Source organism: Mustela putorius, unplaced genomic scaffold (genome assembly GCF_011764305.1).
Source record: "Mustela putorius furo isolate JIRA1106 unplaced genomic scaffold, ASM1176430v1.1 tig00000129_pilon_pilon_pilon, whole genome shotgun sequence".
Taxonomy (NCBI): Eukaryota; Metazoa; Chordata; class Mammalia; order Carnivora; family Mustelidae; genus Mustela; species Mustela putorius.
The window spans coordinates 53,230,340-53,255,590 of record NW_025421290.1 but is presented as its reverse complement, the minus strand read 5'-3'; the positions used below and the strand labels follow the sequence as shown (position 1 = coordinate 53,255,590).

The following is a 25,251-nucleotide window of genomic DNA, read 5'->3' as shown; positions in this document are numbered from 1 at the left end:
CAGTGGTCCTATGAGCACTACTGCTGTTTTAATGTGGAAAGCCCAGTGAATATTATTCAATAAGTATATCATTTTGCAGTAAGTGACTGTTGCCACCTGGGGTCCAGACACATACTCGCACCCAACAAGTCACAAGGAGAAGAAAACACTTGTCAGCAATGAGACAGCCACTTTGAGCAGGAAGTCAGAGGTGTTTCAGAAGCATGAGAATGTCAAGGATATTGTCAGCATCACTCAGTTTCCCACTGCAGTGGACATTGCTGCATTGTGAATGGTTTGACTGGATGGAAGTGTTCTTGATGCACAGGATCCTTTCAGGAAATGAAACTACCCTATATGGAGACAGAGCACAAGTCTTATGTTCACCCTGTGGGATCAAAGGGACTGATCTATGAAAACCTAAACTGAAGTTGATCAGAATTGCACCTGAAACTGAATTCCTCCATCTTGTCATTTTCCCTAAGATTCTACCTTCTTTGGTGTGCTACAAAACGCAGTTCTATTGAGGGTTTGTTGATTCAGAGAAGTCTCTGGTGTGTACTGGTGTGTACTGTGTACTGTTTGCTTTCTGCTGTTCTGTTTGAGCAGGAATTGCCTTCAGGCCAATTGTTACAGAGCCCCTTCTAACCCGCAGTGGTCTGTGTTTAGTCCTTGGACAGAAACTAGGTACTTTTAAGTAGGTGTGCTCTGCTGGGCTTGTTAAATGAGAACTGATACCACCTCCTTAGAACTGAGGCCCTGCAGAATTCTCTGGTTGGATGTGGAGTGTGCAGGGTGCAGCCACTCTGGAAAACAAGGTGTAGATTCCGCAAATACTTAAAAGTAGAAATACACTATGACTCAGCAAACACACGACTGGATATTTACCCAAAGAGCAAAATAAGACTAGATCACAGAGAACCTCACTCCTCTATATTAACAGCAGCATTATTTACAATAGCCAAACTATGCAAACAGCCCACGTGTCCACTCACTGATGAATGATAAAGAAGATGTGGTATGATGTAGTGAAAAGAAGGGCCATCTTTACCCCAATGTTTATAGCAGCAATGGCCATGGTCACCAAACCGTGGAAGGAACCAAGGTGGTCTTCAGTGGATGAATGGATAAGAAAGATGTGGTCCATATACACTATGGAATATTATGCATCCTTCAGAAAGGACGAACGTCCAACTTTTGTAGCAACATGGACGGGACTGGAAGAGATTATGGTGAGTGAAATAAGTCAAGCAAAGAGAGTCAATTATGCTATGGTTTCACTTATTTGTGGAGCATAAGAAATAACATGGAGGACAAGGGGAGATAGAGAGGAGAAGGCAGTTCGGAGAAATTGGAAGGGGAGGTGAACCATGAGAGACTATGAACTCTGAAAAACAATCTGAGGGGTTTGAAGCATCAGGGGGTGGGAGGTTGGGGAAGGCAGGTGGTGGGTATTATAGAGGTCACAGATTGCATGGAGCACTGGGTGTGGTGCAAAAATAATAAATACTGTTATGCTGAATATAAAAAAATAAAATATTAAAAAGAAGATGTGGTATATGTGGAGAGAGTGGGACGTTACTCACTCATACAAAAGAATGAAATCTTGAAAATTCCAATGACTTGGATGGAGCTGGAAAAGTTTTTTTAATTTATTTTTTATTTATTTTCAGCATAACAGTATTCATTATTTTTTCACCAAACTCAGTGCTCCATGAAATCAGTGCCCTCTATAATACCCACCACCTGGTACGCTGACCTCCCACCCCCCCGCCCCTTCAAAACCCTCAGATTGTTTTTCAGAGTCCATAGTCTCTCATGATTCATCTCCTCTTCCAATTTCCCAGAACTGCCTTCTCCTCCCTAACTCCCCATGTCCTCCATGATATTTGTTATGCTCCAAAAATAAGTGAAACCATAGGATAATTGACTCTCTCTGCTTGACGTATTTCACTCAGCATAATCTCTTCCAGTCCCGTCCATGTTGCTACAAAAGTTGGGTATTCGTCCTTTCTGAAGGAGGCATAATACCCCATAGTGTACATGGACACATCTTCCTTATCCATTCGTCCGTTGAAGGGCATCTTGGTTCTTTCCACAGTTTGGCCACCATGGCCATTACTGCTATAAACATTGGGGTACAGATGGCGCTTCTTTTCACTGCATCTGTATCTTTGGGGTTAATACCCAGGAGTGTAATGGCAGGGTCATAGGGAAGTTCCATTTTTAATTTCTTGAGGAATCTCCACACTGTTCTCCAAAGTGGCTGCACCAACTTTCTGAGCTTCTAACTTCAACCTTCTCTGGTCCACTCTTGCTGCCTTTAGTTCTCTTCTCCACAGACAACAGAAACTTTTCCTGAACAACAAGGGAGTTCTTCTCTTTTTTGGAACGAAGAACTCCTGGGTCAAGAGGGTGTGTGGATGAGGCTGAAGCAAGTGGCTTCTGTCTGCTCTTTCAGATCTTCCTCCAGCTGGTGCTTCCAACTGCTGCCTTCAGAGCTGTCAGTCATTAAAACCAGTGATTACTGATACAGACAGCAAAATGACTGTATCCACAAGGATTGATTCTGGGTCAAAGAAGCCTTACAGACAAAGTACATAGAGTAAAATTACCCATTTATGAATTCTACAGAATTAAAGCTAGTATAAAGTGGCATGAGAAAGAACAATATTTACGTGGGGACAGGGTAAATAAGGGAAAGAGAAGGAACTCCAGGTGGGAAATGCTGGAAATTTAGGGAGAATTGATGCACTCACTGTCAATAAAGTTGACTGTGACACCTATGTTTGTCATATCACACACTCCATATGTGGGCCATTCATCTTGTTTCGAATATACATGTCAAACTTATTATAGGTAATAACAAAGGTGATTCTAGAGGAAAACAGAGAAAGTGAAATGTTAAAGACATGAAAATACACCTACACGATGCTGATTTTCTCTGTATTTATGGTAAAGTATAATATAAGCAAAATAAATCCATCCTCATTAGAGGAAGGGTTCCACGTTCCTCATAGCCTGACATTCTGTCCTGCAGATGATTCGGGGTGGGGGCAGCAGATCCTGATGGGGGAGCACTGACCTAGATCCTGGGGTCAATCTCACCCCGTATATGTTCATGGACACCTTACAAACACAAGTATACACCCTGGAAAGTTACATAATAAAAAATATTTTTTTCAAAATTGGTCATTAGCACTAAATTAAAGGTATTCACAACTGCGTGGGTCACTGCCTCTCTGTCAGAATAGATCCGCAAACTGAATATATAGCCAGAGGACATGCAAATAGGGCCTTCCCTCTGCTGATTTAACCAGCACAGACAAGATCCTGCAGCTGGGAGAGGAGCCCCAGGTCCGGGATACCCAGGTGTTCACTCAGTGATCGGGACAGAATACAGACAGCTCACCATGTAATTTGTGCTGGGCTGGGTTTTCCTTCTTGCTCTTTTAAAAGGTAATTTATGGAGAAAAAAAGAAATTGAGTATATGAGTGGATATGAGTGAGAGAAACACTGGATATGTGATAGTTTCCTGACCAAGCTGTCTTCCATCTGCAGGTGTCCAGTGTGTGGTGCAGCTGGTGGAGTCTGGGGGAGACCTGGTGAAGCCTAGGGGTTCCCTGAGACTCTCCTGTGCAGCCTCTGGATTCACCTTCAGCAACTACCACATGGACTGGGTCCACCAGGCTCCAGGGAAGGGGCTGCAGTGGGTCGCAGAAATTAGCAATACTGGTAGTAGCACACACTACGCAGACTCTGTGAAAGGCCGAATCACCATCTCCAGAGACAATGGCACGAACACACTTTATCTGCAGATGAACAGCCTGAGAGTCGAGGACACAGCCGTGTATTACTGTGCAGCAGACACAGTGAGGGGCCTTCAGTGTGAGCCAGGACAGAAACCTCCCTGTTGTCACAGGATGTGCTGAGCTGCAGGGGCACTCAGGGCAGCAGAGAGTGCTCAGCATCCACAGGGCAGAGATCAAACCCAGGAGCAGGTGCAGTGGGGTAGGACTTCCTTTTGAGATCAGGGATTTCCTCTCCAGACTCTCAGCTGTCCACAAGGATATATTTTTTTTCTTCCATAGCTAATACCTCATGTTCTCCGTACAGCCAACCACAAGAATATAACTTTGCCTCCACATAACTAGATCTCACCAGTCTCTGGGAACTTCCCTTCATCAACCTCTTCTATGTCCCATTTTTGTTCTCTACAGAAGCACATGCTGCAGATTCCCATCGTCCTTGAGAAGCACCTGCACAGCCCAGGCTTTCTGCATGCTGCGTGCCTGTTCTCTGCCCTCAGGGGGTACATACTGTCCCCACATGTTTATTAGCTTCCCCCAGGATGACTGCCCAAATCAGTTCTTGACCTTCTGGCTCCATTGTATCCTCTGGCTCATTATACATGTGGGTGGACACAGGTGATCAGGAACTGCCCCTCTGTAGGCACCACTCCATTTTCTGGATGGAAAAACAACCCACCTGTTAGGAGGGGCTCTCAGATTTCCCCAAGAAAGCGGTGGGATGACAACCCAGAGAGGGAAACCCATCCCTGTCCTTCTGGGTCCTGTTCTGGTGGGGAGAGTCCATAAAAGCATCTTTGGTTAATGTGTTTGAGATGTGTTTCCTGGCTTCCAAACAGGGAATCCATGTGAATCCTGAGATCCAGCTGGCAGGTCCCAGATCCTTGCCCACCCTGTGCTGTCCCTTGAATATCCATCAGAAACCAACCCCCAACCTCACTCTCTCCTTCTTCTGACTTCTTCCTCAATCTGTCCTGGACCATGAGTCCCATGGATCTGGAGCCCTGTAACTCTTCCCAGATTTTCACCATGTGCAAGATGGAGAGAGGCTCAATAGTGAATGTGTACCATGATGGCAGAGCCCTAAATTGTGGCTGCAATTGAGATCTATGCTCAAACCATGATCCAGAATTTAAATATTATATCAATTACCAAAGGAGACAATACTGTCACTTCCTCTCATATCCTTGCTTTTGTCCCATCAACTGGCCAGGATTTCCCCTAGAGAATTCATAAATAACTTCTGGGCTGTTTACTCTCTTGATTTCCCATGAAACCAGTACTGAAAACTGCACATCAGAGAAGTCACAGGAATGGGGCCATCTGAGAGGGGTCGGCATGGAATCCATCTTCTGTGTCTGAGGTGAATCTGTGCCCTTGTAGCTGGAGCAGTGTCAGGCCCAGTCCTCACCTCAGCATGAAGCTCCTGGAGATGGCCGGTCCTAAGAAGAGGGAAACTCATTAGGGGGTCTTCTGTCTATTGGAAGCTGTCCTATGCGTATATCTCAGACATTTCAGGAATGTCTAAAAACAGCTACTAATCTAATGTACCTGTCCCCTGTGACTCTCCTTGTGTTGCGTGCACGGGTACAGATGAACCCAGACAAGGAGACCCAGGTGCGCAGCACTGCAAACTCTCTCACTTACCTGTGTCACCACAGAGTAGTCTTGAACATCCTGCTCAAGAATGTTTGGATCAACCAGGAAAGCAAAGAAGAAATTAAACAAATTCAGGAAACAAATGAGGATGAGGACACTTTGATCCAAAAACTATGGGATACAGCAAAGGCGGTCCTAAGGGGGAAATACATAGCCATCCAAGCCTCCCTCAAAAAAATAGAAAAATCCAGAATATACCAGCTGTCTTTACACCTTAAAGAACTGGAGAATCAACAACAAATCAAACCAACTCCACACATAAGAAGGGAAATCATCAAGATTAGAGCTGAGATCAATGAGGTAGAAACCAGAGATACAGTAGAACGTACAAATGAAACTAGAAGCTGGTTTTTAGAAAGAATCAATAATATCGATAAACCATTGGCCACACTAATCCACAAGAAAAGAGAGAACGCCCAAATTCATAAAATTGTGAATGAAAACGGAGAAATCACAATGAACACTAAGGAAGTAGAAACAACCATCAGAAGTTATTATCAATAGTTATATGCCAATAAGTTTAGCAACCTAGATGAAATGGATGCATTCCTGGAAAACTATAAACAACCAAAATTCAACCAGGAAGAAATTGACAACCTGAATACAAAGATATCTAATAATGAGATTAAAGCAGTGATCAAAAACCTCCCAAAAAACAAGAGCCCAGGACCTGACAGATTCCCACGGAAACTCTACCAAACTTTCAAAGAAGAAATAACACGTATTCTCCTGAAGCTGTTTCAAAAAATTGAAGCAGAAGGAAACCATCCACACTCTTTCTATGAAGCCAGCATTACCCTGATCCCCAAACCAGGAAAATACCCTACCAAAAAGGAGAATTTCAGACCAATATCACTGATGAATATGGATGCTAAGATTCTCAACAAGATCCTAGCAAACAGGATCCAATAGCACATTAAAAAGATTATCCACCATGACCAGGTGGGATTCATCCCTGGGCTACAAGGATGGTTCAACATTCGCAAATCAATCAATGTGATAGAACAAATTAATAAGAGAAGAGAGAAGAACCCCATGGTCCTCTCAATTGATACAGAAAAAGCATTTGACAAAATCCAGCATCTGTTCCTGATTAAAACGTTTCAAAGTATAGGGATAGAGGGAACATTCCTGAACCTCATCAAAACTATCTATGAAAGACCCACAGCAAATATCATCCTCAATGGGAAAAAGCTTGCAGCCTTCCCACTGAGATCAGGAACACAAGGATGTCCACTCTCACCACTCTTGTTCAACATAGTATTAGAAGTCCTAGCAACAGCAATCAGACAACAAAGAGAAATAAAAGGTATCCAAATTAGCAATGAAGAAGTCAAACTCTCTCTCTTCACAGATGACATGATTCATTATATGGAAAACACAAAAGACTCCAACCCAAAATGCTAGAACTCATACAGCAATTCAGCAACGTGGCAGGATACAGAGTCAATGTACAGAAATCAGTGGCTTTCTTATACACTAACAATGAAAGTACAAAAAGGGAAATTAGAGAATTGATTCCATTCACTACAGCACCAAGAACCATAAGATACCTGGAGATAAACCTAACAAAAGAGGTAAAAGATCTGTACTCGAGGAACTACAGAACACTCATGAAAGAAATTGAAGAAGACACAAAAAGATGGAAGACCATCCCATGCTCTTGGATCGGAAGAATAAACATTGTTAAAATGTCCATATTGCCTAGAGCAATCTATACTTTTAATGCCATTCCGATCAAAATTCCACCAGTATTCTTCAAAGGGCTTGAGCAAATAATCCAAAAATTTGTATGGAATCAGAAGAGACCCCAAATCGCTAAGGAAATGTTGAAAAACAAAAATAAAGCTGGGGGCATCACGTTACCTGATTTCAAGCTTTATTACAAAGCTGTGATCACCAAGACAGCATGGTACTGGCATAAAAACAGACACATAGACCAGTGGAACAGAGTAGAGAGCCCAGATATGGACCCTCAACTCTATGGTCAATTAATCTTCGACAAAACAGGAAAAAATATACAGTGGAAAAAAGTCTCTTCAATAAATGGTGCTGGGAAAACTGGACAGATATAACTAGAAGAAAGAAACTCGATCATTCTCTTACACTGTCCACAAATATAAACTCAAAATGGATAAAAGACCTTAACGTGTGACAGGAATCCATCAGAATCCTAGAGGAGAACATAGGCAGTAATCTCTTCGATATCAGCCACAGCAACTTCTTTCAAGACATGTCTCCAAAGGCAAAGGAAACAAAAGCGAAAATAAACTTTTGGGACTTCATCAAAATCAAAAGCTTCTGCACAGCAAAGGAAACAGTCAAAAAAACAAAGAGGTAACCCACGGAATGGGAGAAGATATTTGCAAAGGAAAGTACAGACAAAAGGTTGATATCCAGGATCTATAATGAACTCCTCAAACTCAACATCATGAAAAAGGCAAACATATCAAAAAATGGGAAGAAGATATGAACAGACACTTCTCCCATTAAGACATACAAATGGCTACCAGACACATGAAAAAATGTTCATCATCATTAGCCCTCAGGGAGATTCAAATAAAACCACATTGAGATACCACCTTACACCAGTTAGAATGGCCAAAATTAGCAAGACAGGAAACAACATGTGTTGGAGGGGATGTGGAGAAAGGGGAACCCTCTTCCACTGTTGGTGGGAATGCAAGTTGGTGCAGCCTCTTTGGAGAACAGTGTGGAGATTCCTCAAGAAATTAAAAAATAGAACTACCCTATGACCCTGCCATTGCACTCCTGGGTATTTACCCCAAAGATACAGATGTCATGAAAAGAAGGGCGTTCTGTGCCCCAATTTTATAGCAGCAATGGCCACAGTTGCCAAACTGTGGAAAGAACCAAGATGCCCTTCAACGGACGAATGGATAAGGAAGATGTGGTCCATATACACTATGGAGTATGATGCCTCCATCATCAGAAAGGACGAATACCCAACTTTTGTAGCAACATGGACGGGACTGGAAGAGATGATGCTGAGTGAAATAAGTCAAGCAGAGAGAGTCAATTATCATATGGTTTCACTTATTTGTGGAGCATAACAAATACCATGGAGTACAAGTGGTGTTAGAGAGAAAGGACTTGGGGGTAAATTGGAAAGGGGGTGAATCATGGGACTATGGACTCTGAAAAACAATCTGAGGGTTTTGAAGGGGTGGGGAGTGGGAGGTCAGGGTACCAGGTGGTGTGTATTACAGAGGGCATGGATTGCATGGAGCACTGAGTGTGGTGCAAAAATAATAAATACTGTTATGCTGAAAATAAATAAAAAATAAATTTAAAAAGTTTAAAAAAAGGAAAGATAGTGAACAAGTGACTAAACCACCTGGAGTCACCACACTCCAATTTCAAGCTAGATTACAAAGCTGTTTCATGAAAATGTTAGGGTCGAGAAGACCTCAACCCAGGGAGGCGGGGAGGAACGACACCAAGGCGGCTCTTTCTCCAACAGCAAGGGTTTTATTGTTTCAGCATGCTGGAGCTCTGCAGCATTCCTGAAAACCAGGCGGAGGCTGAGAGCCCCAATCCAAGGGAGTATGGGGTTTTTATGCATTTTTAGACAAAGGCTTGTCACAAAGCCATAATCACAGTGGCCTCTTTACATAGTTACAGTTCCTGGTAAGCTCTGCACAGTTTACATTTTTTAGCCATATCTTGTGCTCGCTTCGGCAGCACATAGACATTTTTTAGCCATATCTTATCGTCCAGGTGTAGCTGGGCGGCTGTGAAACTAGGACAAAACAGTTCTCTTCTTTGTTAACCATAAGCACAATTCAAAGACATCTCCTAAGCAGGGAACATGCTCAGGATGCGGGGCAAGGGCAGGGAAGGTCATGTTCTTATGTTTCAAAGTTCTAGCCACAAGGCTAGTGAAGCAGTTACAAAAAGCAAATTAAGCAAGTTAGCAGAAGCTTTACACAGTTAACTCTTCCAGCCCTGGATCCCTTCAAAAACAGTATGGTGCTGGCACAAAAGCAGACACACAGGACAATGGAACACAACAGAAAGGTTGGAAACTGATAGTCCTAGTACTTTTGCAAAGTTTATCCATTCATATATTGAAGGTATATTTAAATTTGGCTCTAATAGAACTCTTAACTCTGAATGGGAATTTATATTTTTATGTCCAGTTCTAACATTTTTAAACAATAAATGCATTTTTAAACATTTTATTTATTTATTTGACAGGCAGGTATAACAAGTTGTCAGAGAGGCAGGCAGAGAGAGAGGGGTCCTGAAGCAGACTCCCAGGCCCACCAGAAAGCCCGATGGGGGTGCTGGATGCCGGGAATCCGGGATCATGAACTGAGCCAAAGGCAGAGGCTTTAACCCACTGAGATGCCCAAGGGCCCGATAAATGCATTTTTTAAACAAACAAACAAACAAAAAAAGAATACTGCATATTTTCAAAGTGCCATCTAAACAAAGTGATCCTCAAACAATGCAATCTTGGTTTTTAACTTGTAAAGAATTGAACCTGAGTCTGGAGCTAACTATATACTCAGAGGACATGCAAATAGGGTCTTCCCTCCACTGAATAAAACAGCCCAGCCCGGACCATGCAGCTGGGAGAGGAGCGCCAGTCCTAGGATTTCCAGGTGTTTACATTCACTGAGCAGGACAGAACACAGAGAACTCACCATGGAGTTTGTGCTGGGCTGGGTTTTCCTTGTTGCTCTTTTACAAGGTAATTTCTAGAGAACCAAAGAAATTGAGGATGTGAGTGGATATGAGTGAGAGAAACCATGGGTGTGTGACAGATTCCTGACTGGGATGTCTTGTGTCTGCAGATGTCCAGTGCGAGGTGCAGCTGGTGGAGTCTGGGGGAGACCTGGTGAAGCCAGGGGGGTCCCTGAGACTCTCCTGTGCAGCCTCTGGATTCACCTTCAGCAGCTACGGCATGAGCTGGGTCCGCCAGGCTCCAGGGATGGGGCTGCAGTGGGTCGCATACGTTAGCAGTGGTGGAAGTAGCACAAGCTATGCAGACTCTGTGAAGGGCCGATTCACCATCTCCAGAGACAACAGCAAGAACACGCTGTATCTGCAGATGAACAGCCTGAGAACCGAGGACACGGCCATGTATTACTGTGTGAGAGACACAGTGAGGGGGCATCAGTGTGAGCCCAGACACAAACCTCAAACTACAAGAGTATCAGACCAGCAGAGGGTGCATACCACTCACCAATGCTGTCTTTAGTCCCAGGAGCAGGTGCACATGGAGTCTATGACATATTTCCTGTCAGGGTCTGGGGTTTCCTCTCCATAGAGCAGTTTCCCCAGGGAGCCTCCTTGACATTATTCTGTGCTTACCTATTCACTCTCTGACTTAGAAACTTAGTTGTAGCAGGAAGAGAAATATACTAACATGCAAAAAAAAAAAAAAAAAAAAAAGAGTCAGTTACATTAGTTTCCTCTTATCCTTAAATACCAATAAATTACAAATATCCTGATGCAGGTCAACAAAACCTTTAAAAGAATCTCAGTGGCACTCACTGTGGATCACAAAAACCTCCAGTGGAGCCAGAAGACCACACACACACACACACACACACACACGCATGTGTATAAAACCTCCACTGAAAAAATAAAATTAAATTTAAGAAAATAGTAGAAAACCGTTACCACCATCCTGTAATTTCTCTGCAGTAAAGGTGGTCCTAAGACAGAAATACACAGCATACAGGAAGGCCTCAAGAAGGAAGAAAAATCTCAAATAAACAACCTAACATTACACCTAAAGATGCTAGAGAAATAGCAGCAGCTGAATCCTAAATAGAGCAGAAGGAAGGAAAGAGCAAGATTAGAGCAGAAAGAGATTATATAGAAACTAAGAAACACAGAACAGATCAAAGAAACCAGGGTCTGCATATGTTTTCTAATTCAATTAGCTGAGAAATAGTACATCATTGACTTTTGATATGATATTCAATGCTCCATCTGTTCAGTATAAAACTCTATACTCATCACGTCACGTGATACTTTGGGGAAAAAATCCTCAATACACCTGAGAATCCTCTACCTAAGTTTACAAATGAAACAGAAAGAGCCCAAGTAAATAACAAAGAAATCTATCTGGGCCAGTGTGTCATTCAAAGCCCTTATTTCCTTGGTGCATGAACAATGAATTCTGGAGCACTGAAAAGAAATTAAAAAAAAAAAAAACATGAAAAAAGTCTATATTCTTTTTTAATGTTCACTTAGCCTGCATATAGTACATCATCAGTTTTGATGTAGTGTTCAAAGATTCATTAGTTGTGTGTAACACCCAGTGCTCATCGCATCACCTGCCCTCCTAATCCCCATCACCTGCCTACCTCATCCCCCACCACCCTCACTTCTGCAATCCTTGTTTGTTTCCCAGATCCACAGTCTCTCATGGCTTGTCTCCTTCCCTGATTTTTACTTTTCAGAGTTCCAGCATACACTGTTTATGCACCACACCCAGGGCTGCATGCAGTACGCGTCCTCCTCAATACCCACCACCAGGCTCACCCATCCCGCCACCCCTCCACTCCCAAACCCTCAGTTTGTTTCTCACAGTCCACGGTCTCTCATGCTTCATCTCCCCCTCCGATTTGCCACAATTCAGTTTTCCCTTAATGTCCTAATATCTTCTGTGTCATTCCTTATGCTCCACAAATAAGTAAACCCGTATGATAATTGACTTCCTCTCTGGTCCTCCTCATTACCCCTTATGTTCCACATAGAGGTGAAACCATAGGATAATTATCTTTCTCTGCTTGACTTATTCTACTTGACATAACACCCTCCAGTTTCATCCAAATCAATGAAATGGTAGGTACTCATCCTGTCGGATGGCTGAGTAATATTCCATTGTACATATGGACCACATCTTCTTTATCCATTCATATGTGGAAGGACATCTCACCTCCTTCCACAGATTCACTATAGTGGACATTATTCCTATGAACATTGGGGTGCATGTGCGCCTTTTTTCACTACATCTGTATTTTGGGGGTAAATACCCAGTAGAACAATTGCTGAGTCATAGGGTTGTTCTATTTTTAACTTTTGAGGAATCTAGACACTCCTGTCCAAGGTGGCTGTATCAATGTGCATCCTCAACTACAGCGTAAGAGAGTTCCCCTTTCTCCACATCCTCTCCAACATTTGTTGTTCTCTGTCTTGTTAATTTTAGTCTTTCTAACTCATGAAAGGTGATATCTCATTGTGGTTTTCATTTATATTTCCACGGAGACAAGAGATGTGGCACATTTTTTCATGTGTCTGTTGGACACTTGTATGTCTCTGTGGAGAAGTGTCTATTCATGTCTTCTGCCCATTCTTTGACTGGATTATTTGTTTTTTGGATGTTCAGTCTGGTAAGTTCTTTATAGATCCTGGATATCAACCCTTTTTCTGTAGTGTCATTTGCAAATATCTTCTCCCATTCCATACGTTGCCTTTTAGTTTTGTTGACTGTTTCCTTTGCATCACAGAAGATTTTTATCTTGGTGAAGCCCCAAAATTCCTTTCTGTTTGTGTTTCCCTTTCTTTCAGAGACCCATCTTGCAAGAAGTTGTTGCAGTTGAGGATGTAAAAGGTTACTGCCTGTGTTCTCCTCTCAGATGTTGATGTGATCCTTTTCCTTTTTTTAATATTTTATTTATTTATTTGACAGACGGAGATCACAAGCAGGCAGAGAGGCAGGCAGAGAGAGAGATGCAGGCTCCCCGCGGAGCAGAAAGCCCGATGTGGGGCTCGATCCCAGGACCCTGAGATCATGACCTGAGCTGAAGGCAGAGGCTTTAACCCACTGAGCCACCCAGGCGCACAATGTAGTCCTTTTCTTAGTTGGTCTCTGAACTACTTAGGTAACACACCCTAGTATCCAGCCAAAGTTTTCATTGACAGTGTTTACATCACAGACACCTATTACCCCCTACATGTGAGTTGTTTTATTCCTGGGATGAGAAGCCCATAGGAACCCACCCACACCCACATAAATGTGAACCTCCCCTCTGACCTGTGATGTCAAATGCTCTCTATCCAGGTCCACACCACCCTGGAGCCAGAGTGGACACTCACCTCTGTCTGTGCAGAGAGAGAACAAATTGTGAGTTTGAGACTCACATTGACCTGGATGCTGTGGGTGTCTCTTCCTGTCTGCAGTCCCCGAGCTGGTCAGCCCACTCTTCCAGGCCCTAAGACAGGGTCCAGATGTGTCCTCATAACTGGGTTTGCCACCTTCTCATGGTCTTCAATCCCTCTATCAGGCAGGTAGTATATTTATTATTTAATTCACATTAACAGCCTACAGGGGAGGCAGGAGACAAGATCCTGCATCCACAGTTCTGTTCATGAAGACAATGAGAGAAGAGCCTTCATAGAGCACTGACCTAAATCACTGAGTGCAGTGTTGAGGACACAGGTTAAAGAAGCTGACCTGCCCCTGTCACACAGGTGTGAAGTGTCATTGCAGGACCAGAGAAGGTGTTACTTGTATAAATGCGTCACTGAGAAGTGAGGGTTCACCCAGGAAGTTCCCAGGGAGGTGAACTGATTGGAGCAATGACAAAATCTGACAGCCTTGCCATCGTATTCTGTCCTTTACACATGAACATTCCTGGTAGTGAAGGTGTTTCAGGGAAGTTAAATCCACTCATGATGAGTGGAACAGCTCTGAATTGCCAAATACAGTGGAGTGACCCAGCTTTAACAAATGTCCACATGATTTGTACATGGAGCTGCTGTCCCCAAACTTGCATACTCAGGACTTGAACCACAAGGGAATAGAGGGGCAGGTGGAACAGAGAGGTTCCCTAACAGTACAGAGCCCCTGGAATTATGGCGGGGTTTCATGAAAGTCTACTATGCACAGGGCACTTCATATTATATTGTTATGTTTTATGGTTTCTGTAGATAATTACACCCTCCCTTTGTGAGGCCTACATTGTGGACTGTATGACTCTCTTCCTGGCTCCACTGGTAAATGGGCTGCCTTGGTAGCAGCTTCGAAATGTGTCTCTGCTGTAGCCACACAAGAGTTCAGATTCCTCCAGAGATCTCCTGTTTTTGGTCCGAGATCAGCACTGTGATCGCCTTGAGCTCCCCCATGTAGAATCTACTTCCACTCTCCAGTACACTCCTCTGCTCTACTCAGGTGACAGTTGTTAGTGTGGTGGAAGCCTTCAGACTACAAGGACTCTGACTCGATGAAGTAGCCTTAGCCTCAGGTGTTCCCAGGTACCTGAGTCGAGGGAGGCCTTCATGTGTCACTGCCCCTCCTCCACCAGTGGTCCAAGTCCATGTATTCTTTTCTTTTTAATTTTTTCAGTTCATTTACTTTCAGAAAAACAGTATTCATTATTTTTGCACCACACCCAGAGCTCCATGCAATCCGTGCCCTCTGTAATACCCACCACCTGGTACCCCAACCTCCCACCCCCCCCGACACTTCAAACCCCTCAGATTGTTTTTCAGAGTCCATAGTCTCTCGTGATTTCTTGCCTGTCTCTTCACAGTCATTCTGCTCTTCCCGGTTGTCCCCTGCCACAGCTCCAGAGGTCCCTGGATGTCCTCAGCTTCCTGTTTCCCTACTTCTCCCTGAATACTAAGGTTGTTATTCCACGTGAAAATTGTGTGTGGTCCTCAACAGAACTGAGGTTGTGATGTCTGTTCCCATCCCAGATCCTATGGGGCTCCACCTGTGACCCCACGATGGTTCTTCTGAGGGCTTCCTCTGCAGGTAAATTCTTTATTTCTGTGGTGGACTCAGGATGCGTGGATCTCCATGAATTCCTGCTCTGAGTCATCTTCCTCCATCCTGCCAGGTCCACCAGGGTGTGGGGAGGGTTTTCATGATTTGTCCCCATCCTACAGGATAGGAATGCTGAGGACAGGACTGATTTAATGATATGGTCCTGGAAACCTCACACTATAACACCATTAGCACACGTGATGTCAAGAAATCCATTAAATGTTCTATCTAAACCTGGTGATAGTTTATTTGTCATCAGGGATCTGCATTCACAATATGCCAAGATGCTGGCTCTTAGCCCCTGTGAGTACTTGCTACTCCTGAGAGTTTAAGATTATTGTTTGTCTCGTGACCACAATTACAAGGTATATTGACATGAATTTGTTGATCTGAAGTTTATTCTATTTATTTCTTTAGCTCTTGCAACTCCAATCTGAGCAGTGAGTTTATTGAAATACGGAAACACTACATCAAAACTAATCATGTCTATATGGTAACTGAAATATATGGATAGATAAATAAATAAATAAATAAATAAATAAATAAATAACATACAGAAACATGGGAACAATTCCAAGCCCAATCATTGGCTTAAAAGTGGACATATTGTGCTCTCTGTCATTTCGGAAAGTTGTCCATTATTAAAAGAAAACATAATAAATATGGGGGTATTGTCAGGTATTTGGTTCACCAATAGAAGCCCTAGAAATAAAGGTACATTTCACACAATTACCAAATTATAAAATCTAGAAAATTAAAGCTAGTGTGAGGTAACATGAAGATCAATAGCTATGTAAGGACAGAGCGAAGAAGGAATGAGGAAGGAAGAATTGCAAATACAGGAAATTTTGTGGAAAATGGATTTGCTTGCTCTGGGTACTGTTGATTCTGACACCTGTGTTTCTCATATGGCACTCTCTGCCTGTGTGCAGTCCATCCTGGGTCAAGAACACTCATCAAAACGATTACAAATAATCCCAGAGATGACTTGGGATGAACCCAGTGACAGTGAAACCTTAGAGACTTGAAAGAACACCTGCATGCACCCTGATTGTGTATTTCAGATAAATTCTAGAACAAGGTCATCTTGTCTCATGACAGGCAGCATCCTACGTCCTCCATGAACCTGTGCACTCTGTCCTGCAGGTCTCAGGGTGTGTAGTAGGTCCTGTGAGAGGAGCACAGGTCCAAATCCCAGGGCTCACTCTCACCCCAGTGTTCTTGGACACCTCACAAAGCCTCCACAATTCTGGGTGTAGGATCATGTCACTTTAAGGGGAAACAAGATACCTACACCCCAATATGATATGTGTGACCATGTGAAATCAAACTGGTAAATGGAAACCAAGCAGGTACTCTGAAAATCATATACTTAAACTTCATCTTTTCCCAAATCCTGTCAGTATCACCAAATCAAAAACAGTCACAGATGCTCTGGTTTCTGTCCTCTCTGTCAGTACGGATACCATGCTGGCTACAGAGTCAAGGGTCATGCAAATAGGGTCCACCTTCTGCTGATAAAACCAGCCCAGCCCCAAGCCTGCAGCTGAGATGGGAATCCCAGTCTCAGGATTCCCGGGTTTTCCATTCAGTGTTCAGGACAGAACACAGACAGCTCATGATGGAGTTTATTTTTGACTGGATTTTCCTTGTTACTCTTTTAAAAGGTCATTTACAGAGAACAAGAGACATTGAATAAGAAAGTGGATATCAGTAAGAAAAACAGTGAGTGAAGGACAGTTTCCTGACCAGGATGTCTTGTGTCTGCAGGTGTCCAGTGGGAGGTGCAGCTGGTGGAGGCTGGGGGAGACCTGGGGAAGCCTGGGGGTCCCTGAGACTATCCTGTGCAGCCTCTGGGTTCACTTTCAGTTACTATGGCATGATTTGTGTCTGCCAGGCTCTAGGGAAGGGGCTGCAGTGGGTCTCAGCCATTACGAGTGGTGGTAGTTGCATATACCATGAAGACACTGTGAAGGGTCAATTCACCATCTCCTGAGACAATGGCAAGAACATGCTGATTCTGCAGGTGAACAGCTGAGAGCTGAGGACACCACTGTGTGTCACTGCAATGTGTGAACCCAGTGTGTACACTCTTAGGGTGAGCCCTGACAAAAACTTTTCTGCAGGAACACAGGAGTAGCTGGACTGCAGGGGTTCTCAAGGCCTCAGGAGGCTCTGTGGTCACCAGAGGGAGCTCAGGTCCCCAACAGGTGCTCAAGTCACCAGGAGTCAGTCAGAACACCAGGGGGCTCTCAGGGCACAGGGGCTCTCAGGGCACCAGGGAGTGATTAGAACAAAAGGATCACATAGTTCAGTGCTCTCGAGGTGCTCAGAACACCAGGGGGTGCTCACTTCAGCACGGTGCACTCAAGAACCACAGACACAAATCAGACCCAGGAGCAGTGGCGTGTGGGGGGGGTGGCTTTCTATTGAGACAGGGGGTTTCCCCTCTAGCCTCTCTAGATTCATTTAGGGATATATAAGGTTATTTCTTTGATCTCTAATTTCTCATATTGTCCAAGTAGCCAACCAGAACCAGATAACATTGTCTACATGCAGATGAGATCTCACCAGTGCCTAGGGAACTTTGTTTCATCAACCACATCCATATCCTGTTTTTCTTTCTCCAAAAAGGACCTGCAGGAATTCTCATCATCCCTGAGAAGCACCTGCACAGCCCAGGCTTTCTGAGAGCTTTGTTCCTGTTCTCTGACCTCATCGGGCACACACTGTCTCCACATGGTTATGAAAATACCCCCAGAACATTTGCCCAAACTGGGTCCTTGTCCTCCTGGGTACATTTATCCTCTGTCTCATTATCCAAGCGGGTAGACACTGGTGATCAGGAACTGTCCTTCTGGAGGCACCGCTCCATCTCTTCGGTGGAAAGGCAGCCCACCTGATGGGATACGCTCTCTGATTTCCCGCAGAGAAACAGGCAGGATGACCTGGAGGATGACAACCAGAGTCAAAAACCCATCGCAGTACTGCTGGGTCCTGTTCTGGAGTCTATGAGAGCAGCTTTGGGGGATGCATCTGAAACATGTTTCTGGGCTTCCACACAGGAAATCCACATGAAAAACAACCGAGGGGTTTGAAGTGGCGGGGGGGAGAGAGGTTGGGGTAACAGGTGATGGGTATTATAGAGGGCACAGATTGCATGGAGCACTGGGTGTGGTGAAAAAATAATGAATACTGTTTTTCTGAAAATAAATAAATTAATTTAATTAAAAAAAAAAAACCAGGACATCTACCCAAACTGGGTCCTTGTCCTCCTAGGTACAGTTTATCCTCTGGCTCATTATCCAAGCGGGTAGACACTGGTGATCAGGAACTGTCCTTCTGGAGGCACCGCTGCATCTCTTCGGTGGAAAGGCAGCCCATCTGATGGGATACGCTCTCTGATTTCCCCCAAAGAAACAGGCAGGATGACCTGAAAGTTGACAACCAGAGACAAAAACCCGTCGCAGTACTACTGGGTCCTGTTCTGGAGTCTATGAGAGCAGCCTTTGGGGATGCGTCTGAAATGTGTTTCCGGGCTTCCACACAGGAAATCCACATGAATCATCAGATCTGGCTTGTACAGTGTGTATCCTTGCCCATCTGTTGCTATTCTTCAATTATCCCACAGAGAGTCATAATGTCTTCTCTCTGCCCCATTGTAACTTCTCCCTCAACCTGTCCTGGCCCCTGAGCCCCATGGGGCTGGAGACCTGTCACTCTTTCCTGACCCCCATCAGGTGCCAGTTGTAGAGTGAGGCTCAATAACGAATGTCTACCATGATTACAGAACCCTAAAGTGGGGCTAACCCGGGAACTCTGGCCCAAAATATGATTCAGAAGAACAATAATGAATCAACCACTGATGAGACAACATTGACCTTTCCTCTCATGTCCCTGCTTTTGACTCATTTTGAGCTGGATTCCATATAGAATTCAAAAATACCTTCTGATTTTCTAGGTCTCTTTGCTTTTTCTTGTTGTTATTATTATAGAAGATCCCTATCATAGGGGGATAAGGTGTGGGTATAGACAGGTGTTTGTAGTTTATGGTTGGTCTTTGTATTCCTGACCTGAAACCCTTGATGTCATCCTCACAAGAAATCTCAGGTTATACCTCACTGAGTTGACACAGGAAGGCCTAAGGGGAGGGGAGAGGAGGGCGTACTTCCCTGACCCCACGCAAAATCTAGAATGACCTGGATGTTGGCATATAACTTCCTCCAGTTCTTGAATTATCTGGCAAGTTTCATAAGAAGATCTTTCCCCACCTCGGAAGCACAGCAAATGTTCATCCTTTCATTCCTGGGGGAATGAGGTGGGGCTTCTAGACTGAAAACACAAACTTGTAGGAAACCCTAAGGTTGTCACCAATTCCACAGGAGCTTCAACTCAGACATCTCCAAACTGAACCTTCATCAATTCACCATCTGCCTTTCAATTTTCCTATTTTCTTGTGGGTCCTGTAGATATTTCTCTACTTTCCTGTGGGTCCTGTGGATATATCTGCAGGTGGCTTTTGCCTTAGTAAGTTGTGATTCCTTGCATATGCCCATTTGTAAACTCAATTTTTGGGTCACAGTTCTCCCTGAACTATGATCTGAATATATGTGTCCCCTGCAAATTCAAGTGTTCTAATATAATGTCCAATGAGATGGCAAAGAAGTAAGGGCTCTGGGAGAATGTTTGGTTAAGAATGGAATCAGAGCTGTTGTGATCCCACAGGATCCTCAAAACCTTTCATTTACCATATGAAGACACAGTTTAAAGACATGCCCAATGATCCCGATGGAGGCACTCACTACACAATGAATATGCCAATACCTTGATCTCGCACTTGGAAGGCTCCACAAATGTGAGAAATTTATTTCTAAGCTGCCTGGTTTATGCTCTCTGTTATACCATCCTGAGAAGTGTGGAGCTGCTCTAACAAGGACCTAAATCATGGAAGCCGTTTGGATCTGAATAATGGGTAAGGGCTAGCAGCCTTCTGTGATGTGTGCAGAAGCAGCCTACATTGCCAGGAAGGGGTCATAAAGGGTGATTCATGGGAGACCCCAGAAGGAAAGAAGAGACCTACAATGAAAGCCCCAATCTTCCTAGAGAGTATCTAAATGCTTAAGGACTGTATGTGGTAAGACATAAATATTATGGGCCACTCTGATGTTGTCATAGACAAGATGAGGAATGTGCCTTTGGGAAACAGAGGGGAGGTGACCTATGTTGTAGACTGGTAGAGAGCATGCATGCATTGAGATTGAAAGGAAGAATTAGGGAGAGGCACAACTTGGTAAGAGGCTGAGGGAATTTCTGAGCAAAGGCTTAAGGCATCAGAAGGCTTCTCTGGAATTCTTATGATAAAGTGTGGTATGAACAAATGACATGAAGAAATAATCATTAATCAGTATGAAGCAGAACTGAAAATTTTGGAAAATCCTCAGCCTGTTCCTACTGGAAGGAAGGAGAGATCTTGTTCCAGAGAAATCAGGAAGGATGTGGAAATACTTGATGAGGGGGTGGTTATGGGTTGACCATCTCAGCATAACCCTCGAACTCCTCGTCAAGACCCTGAGAACAATATGAGCCTCTAAAGAGAAGCCTGGACCTACTCTCCACAACATTTTGGAGATCAATGGGACTAACCGCCTCCCAGCACAGGCTGAACAAGGTGGCCCGGATGTGCTGCATGACTTGACATTGAACTTGCATCTTTCATAACTCTGATGGAATTCATTTCCACAGTTTATACACTACCCAGGCAGTGGTATTTGTCACAGCCACCAGATCAGACAAAGATATCCTATCACAACATCTCTGGTGGGTCTGAGAAGAGCTGGTGACTTCCAGTTGTTCAGCTTATGGGCAAACTACAGACGTCCAGGCTTTGACAGGTCTGACCAGAAACCAGATTCCTCTTGTCACACATGAATAATAGGGATTTGGTTTGTTGTTACATATTTAGTACTTGTTACTTTGCTTCTCCAAATAAAAAGGTTTTTTCATTTTAATTTAAATTCACATAATTAACACATAGTGTATCATTAGTTTTGGAGTAAAGTTCAGTTACTCTTCGGTTGCATATAACACCCAGTGCTCATTACATCACATATCCTGCTCAATGTCCATCACCCACTTACCGCAGACACCAGCCCCTCCCCTCTAGAAACCCTTCGTTTGTTTCCTGGACTTAAGAGTTTCTCATGGTTTGTCTCATTCTCTGATTTCGTCTTATTTTATTTTTCCCTCCCTTCCCCCATGATTGTGTTTTGTTCCTTAAGTTCCGCATATGAGTGAAATTGTATGATAATTTTCTCTCCCTGGTCAACTTATTTCACCCTCACATAATACTTTCTAGCTCCATCAATGTCTTTGCAAATTTTTTTATGGAGAAGTACATTCCATTGTATATCCATGTATATCTTCTTTATCCATGAAAATAATGATACAGGGTAGAATGGAACCTTGTTCATGGCTTCCAAAGAAATGGTTTAGTCATTTACCATTAAATGAGACATCTTTCATTAATTAAAAAATTTTTAGTTTGATGATCATGACTTTTTATCTTAAATAGGGAGATGACTTATTGATGTTAACATTTGAACACATTATGATTAGAAGAGACTCTGTAGGAATATGTAATTTTTTACCACACGTGGTTAGGTTAAGTTTACCAGCATTTCATTACAATATGTGCATTTGGGTCTATCAGACCCATCATCCCGGTGACCTGTCTCAGGTTCAGGTGTTTGTCTACCCAGACCCCACGACTCCACCTGAGAAGGGAGGGGCACAGGGCATCACAGAAACTGGTCCACAGGGACTGACACATCAGGTTTGCCATCCCTGGTCCCCTGGTTCCAGATCAGCACTCATTTGTGCTCCTAAGGAAACTGCCTTACCCAGTAGCCTCCACAGCTCTGTACTCGGGCTCATTCTCAGTGGAAAGAGCCCTGGTAACACAGAGTTGGGGATGTGGCAAGGGTGTATATCTTCAAAGAGATGTTCAGATGTGGAACCTTAGGATCCCAGGAATATGTTTTTCCCTCTGATGTGTCTTCTCTCTGAATGAGCCATTTCCTGATATGAAATATTCTGCTTTGTGAATATGCAAATGAACCAAGGCATACTCTCTCTTAAATATACACATGTTTGGGTCCTGAGAACATCACCCAACAGCTGCACACGATCCTTTGTAGATACCATGAGAGCACAGCACCTCACCATGGACTGGAGCTGGAGAATCCTCTTCCTGGTGGTGTTGGCTACAGGTAAGGGATTCCCCCAGTCCTTTGGCAGAGGAGGGGAACAGGGCCAGTCAGCATGACTTCATCGCCTCCTATTCCCTCTCCATAGGTGTCCACTCCCAGGTGCAGCTGGTGCAGTCTGAGGCTGAGGTGAGGAAGCCCGGGGAATCCGTGAAGGTCTCCTGCAAGGCATCTGGGTACACCTTCACCAGCTATGCAATGAACTGGGTGCGACAGGCACCAGGAAGAGCCCTGCAGTACATGGGATGGATCAACACAAACACTGGGAAACCAACATATGCCCAGGGCTTCTCCGGTCGATTTGTTTTCTCCATGGACACCTCTGTCAGCACAGCCTATCTACAGATCAACAGCCTGAACTCTGAGGACACGGCCGTGTATTACTGTGCAAGAGACACGATGTGAGAACCCACATCCTGCCTGTGTCAGAAACCTGCAGAAGGCTCATCTGTGCTGGACTGAGGAGGTGACAGGGACAACAAAGCTAAAGACACTCTATGACCGAGGGCCAGGCACTTCTTTTTTATTTTTTTATTGTTATGTTATTTTAGTCACCATACAGTACGTCATTAGTTTTTGATGTAGTGTTCCAAGACTCATTGTTTGCATATAACACCCAGGGCTCCATGCAGCATGTGCCCTACTTAATACCCATCCCAGGCTAACCCAACCCCCACCATCCTCCTCTCTAAAACCCTCACTTTATTTCTCAGTATCCGTAGTGTCTCGTGGTTCATTTCACCCTCTGATTCCCACAACTTCATCTTCCCCTCCTTCTTCTAATGTCCTCCATGATATTCCTTATCTTCCACAAATAAGGGAAACCTATGATAATGGTTTTTCTCTACTTAACTTATTTCACCCAGTATATAATTTCCTCCAGTCCCATCCATGCTGATACAAAAGTGGGTATTCATCCTTTGTGATGGAGGAGTAATATTCTGTTGTAGATATGAACTGCATCTTCCTTATCCATTCCTCTGTTGAAGGGCATTTCAACTGTTTCCACAGTTTGGCAATTGTGGACATTGCTGCTATGAACACTGGGGTTTACGTGGCCCTTCTTTTCACTAATTTGTATCTTTGGGGTAAATACCCAGTAGTGCAATTGCTGGGTCATACAATAATTCTGATTTCATCTTTTTTAGGACCTCCAACTTTTTTCCAATGTGCCTATATCATCTTGCATTCCCCAACAGTGTAAGAGGCTTCTCCTCGCTCCACAACTCTCCAACATTTGTTGTTTCTTGGCTTCTCTTTTTTTTTTATTTATTTTATTTCATTGTTTCCAGTGCTCCAAGATTCATTGTATATGCATTGTTACTTGTGCCATTCTAACTCGTGTAAGGTGGTATCTCAGTGTGGTTTTCTTGTTGTTGTTGTTACTGTTATGTATTTTATTTTTTTATTAATTTCTTTTCAGTATAACAGAATTCATTGTTTATGCACCACACCCAGGGCTCCATGCCATATGTACCATCCATAATGCCCAACACCTGGCTCCCCCAACCTCCCACCCCACACCCCTTCAAAACCCTCAGATTGTTTTTCAGAGTCCATAGTCTCTCATGGTTCATCTCCCCTTCCAATTTTGATTTGAATTTCCCTGAAGGCTAATGATGATGAACACTTTTTCATGTGCCTCTTGGTTATTCATATGTCTCCTTTGGAGAAGTGTCTGTTCATGTCTTCGGCCCATTTTTTGACGTGATTATCTGGTTTGTTGTTTTTTTTTTGTTTTTTTTTGTTTTTGTTTTTTGTTTTGTTTTTTTTGTGTGTGTGTGTGTGTGTGTGTTGAGTTTGAGTTCTTTCTACATCTTGGATATTAGCCCTTTGTCTAATATCTGCAAATATCTTCTCCCATTTGTGCGTTGTCTCTTTGTTTTGTTGACTGTTTCCTTTGCTGTACAGAAGCTTTTGATCTTGATGAAGTCACAAAACATCATTTTTGCTTTTGACCCTTTGTCTTTGGAGACATGTGTTGAAAGAATTAGCTTGGCCAATGTCGGAATGGTTACTGCCTATGTTCTCCTCTAGGATTTGGATGATTCCTGTCTCATATTGAGGTCTTTCATCCATCTTGAGTTTATATTTGTGTATGGTGTAAGTGAATGGTTGAATATCATTCTTCTGTACATAGGTAATTTCCCCAGCACCAATTATTGAAGAGACTGTCTTTTTTCCATTGGATATTTTTTCCTGCTTTGTCAATTACTTGATCATAGAGTTGAGGGTTCATGTCTGGACTGTCTACTGTGTTCCATTGGTCTAAGTGTCTCTTTTTGTACCAGTACCATGCTTCTTTTTTTTTTTTTTTAGTTTCTTTTCAGTGTACCAGAATTCACTCTTTATGTACCATACCCAGTGTTCCCATGCATTATGTGCACTCCATAATACCCCCACTACCATGCTCACCCAATGTCCCACCCTTGCCCCTTCAAAACCCTCAGGTTGCTGTCTTGGTGATCACTACTCTGTAATATAGTTTGAAATCAGGCAACATGATGACCCCAGCTTTGTTATCTTTCTTCAAAATTTCCTTATTGATTCAGGATCTTTTAATTTAATTTTGTTAATTTCCTAATTTTCAGGAAATATTAGCAATACTTATACTTCCAAACCATGAAGATAAAATGTTTTTTTTTCCATCTTTTTGAGTCTTTTTCCATTTATTTCATAAGTGTTCTGTAGTTTCTGTAGTATAGGTCCTTTACCTCTTTGGTTAAGTGTATTCCAAGTTATCTTATTATTTTCGTGCTATTGTAAATGGAGTCAATTCTCTAT

At 43.3% G+C, this 25,251-nt stretch overlaps 2 gene segments (V, D, J or C); both read left to right on the top strand.

Moving 5' to 3' along the window:
* Positions 1–25,251, top strand: part of LOC123390501 — an 85,888-nt gene that overhangs the window by 35,288 nt on the left and 25,349 nt on the right.
* LOC123390498 lies at positions 22,353–22,894 on the top strand. The segment is given in 2 exon segments: positions 22,353–22,470; positions 22,556–22,894. Coding segments are annotated over 2 exon segments (384 nt in total).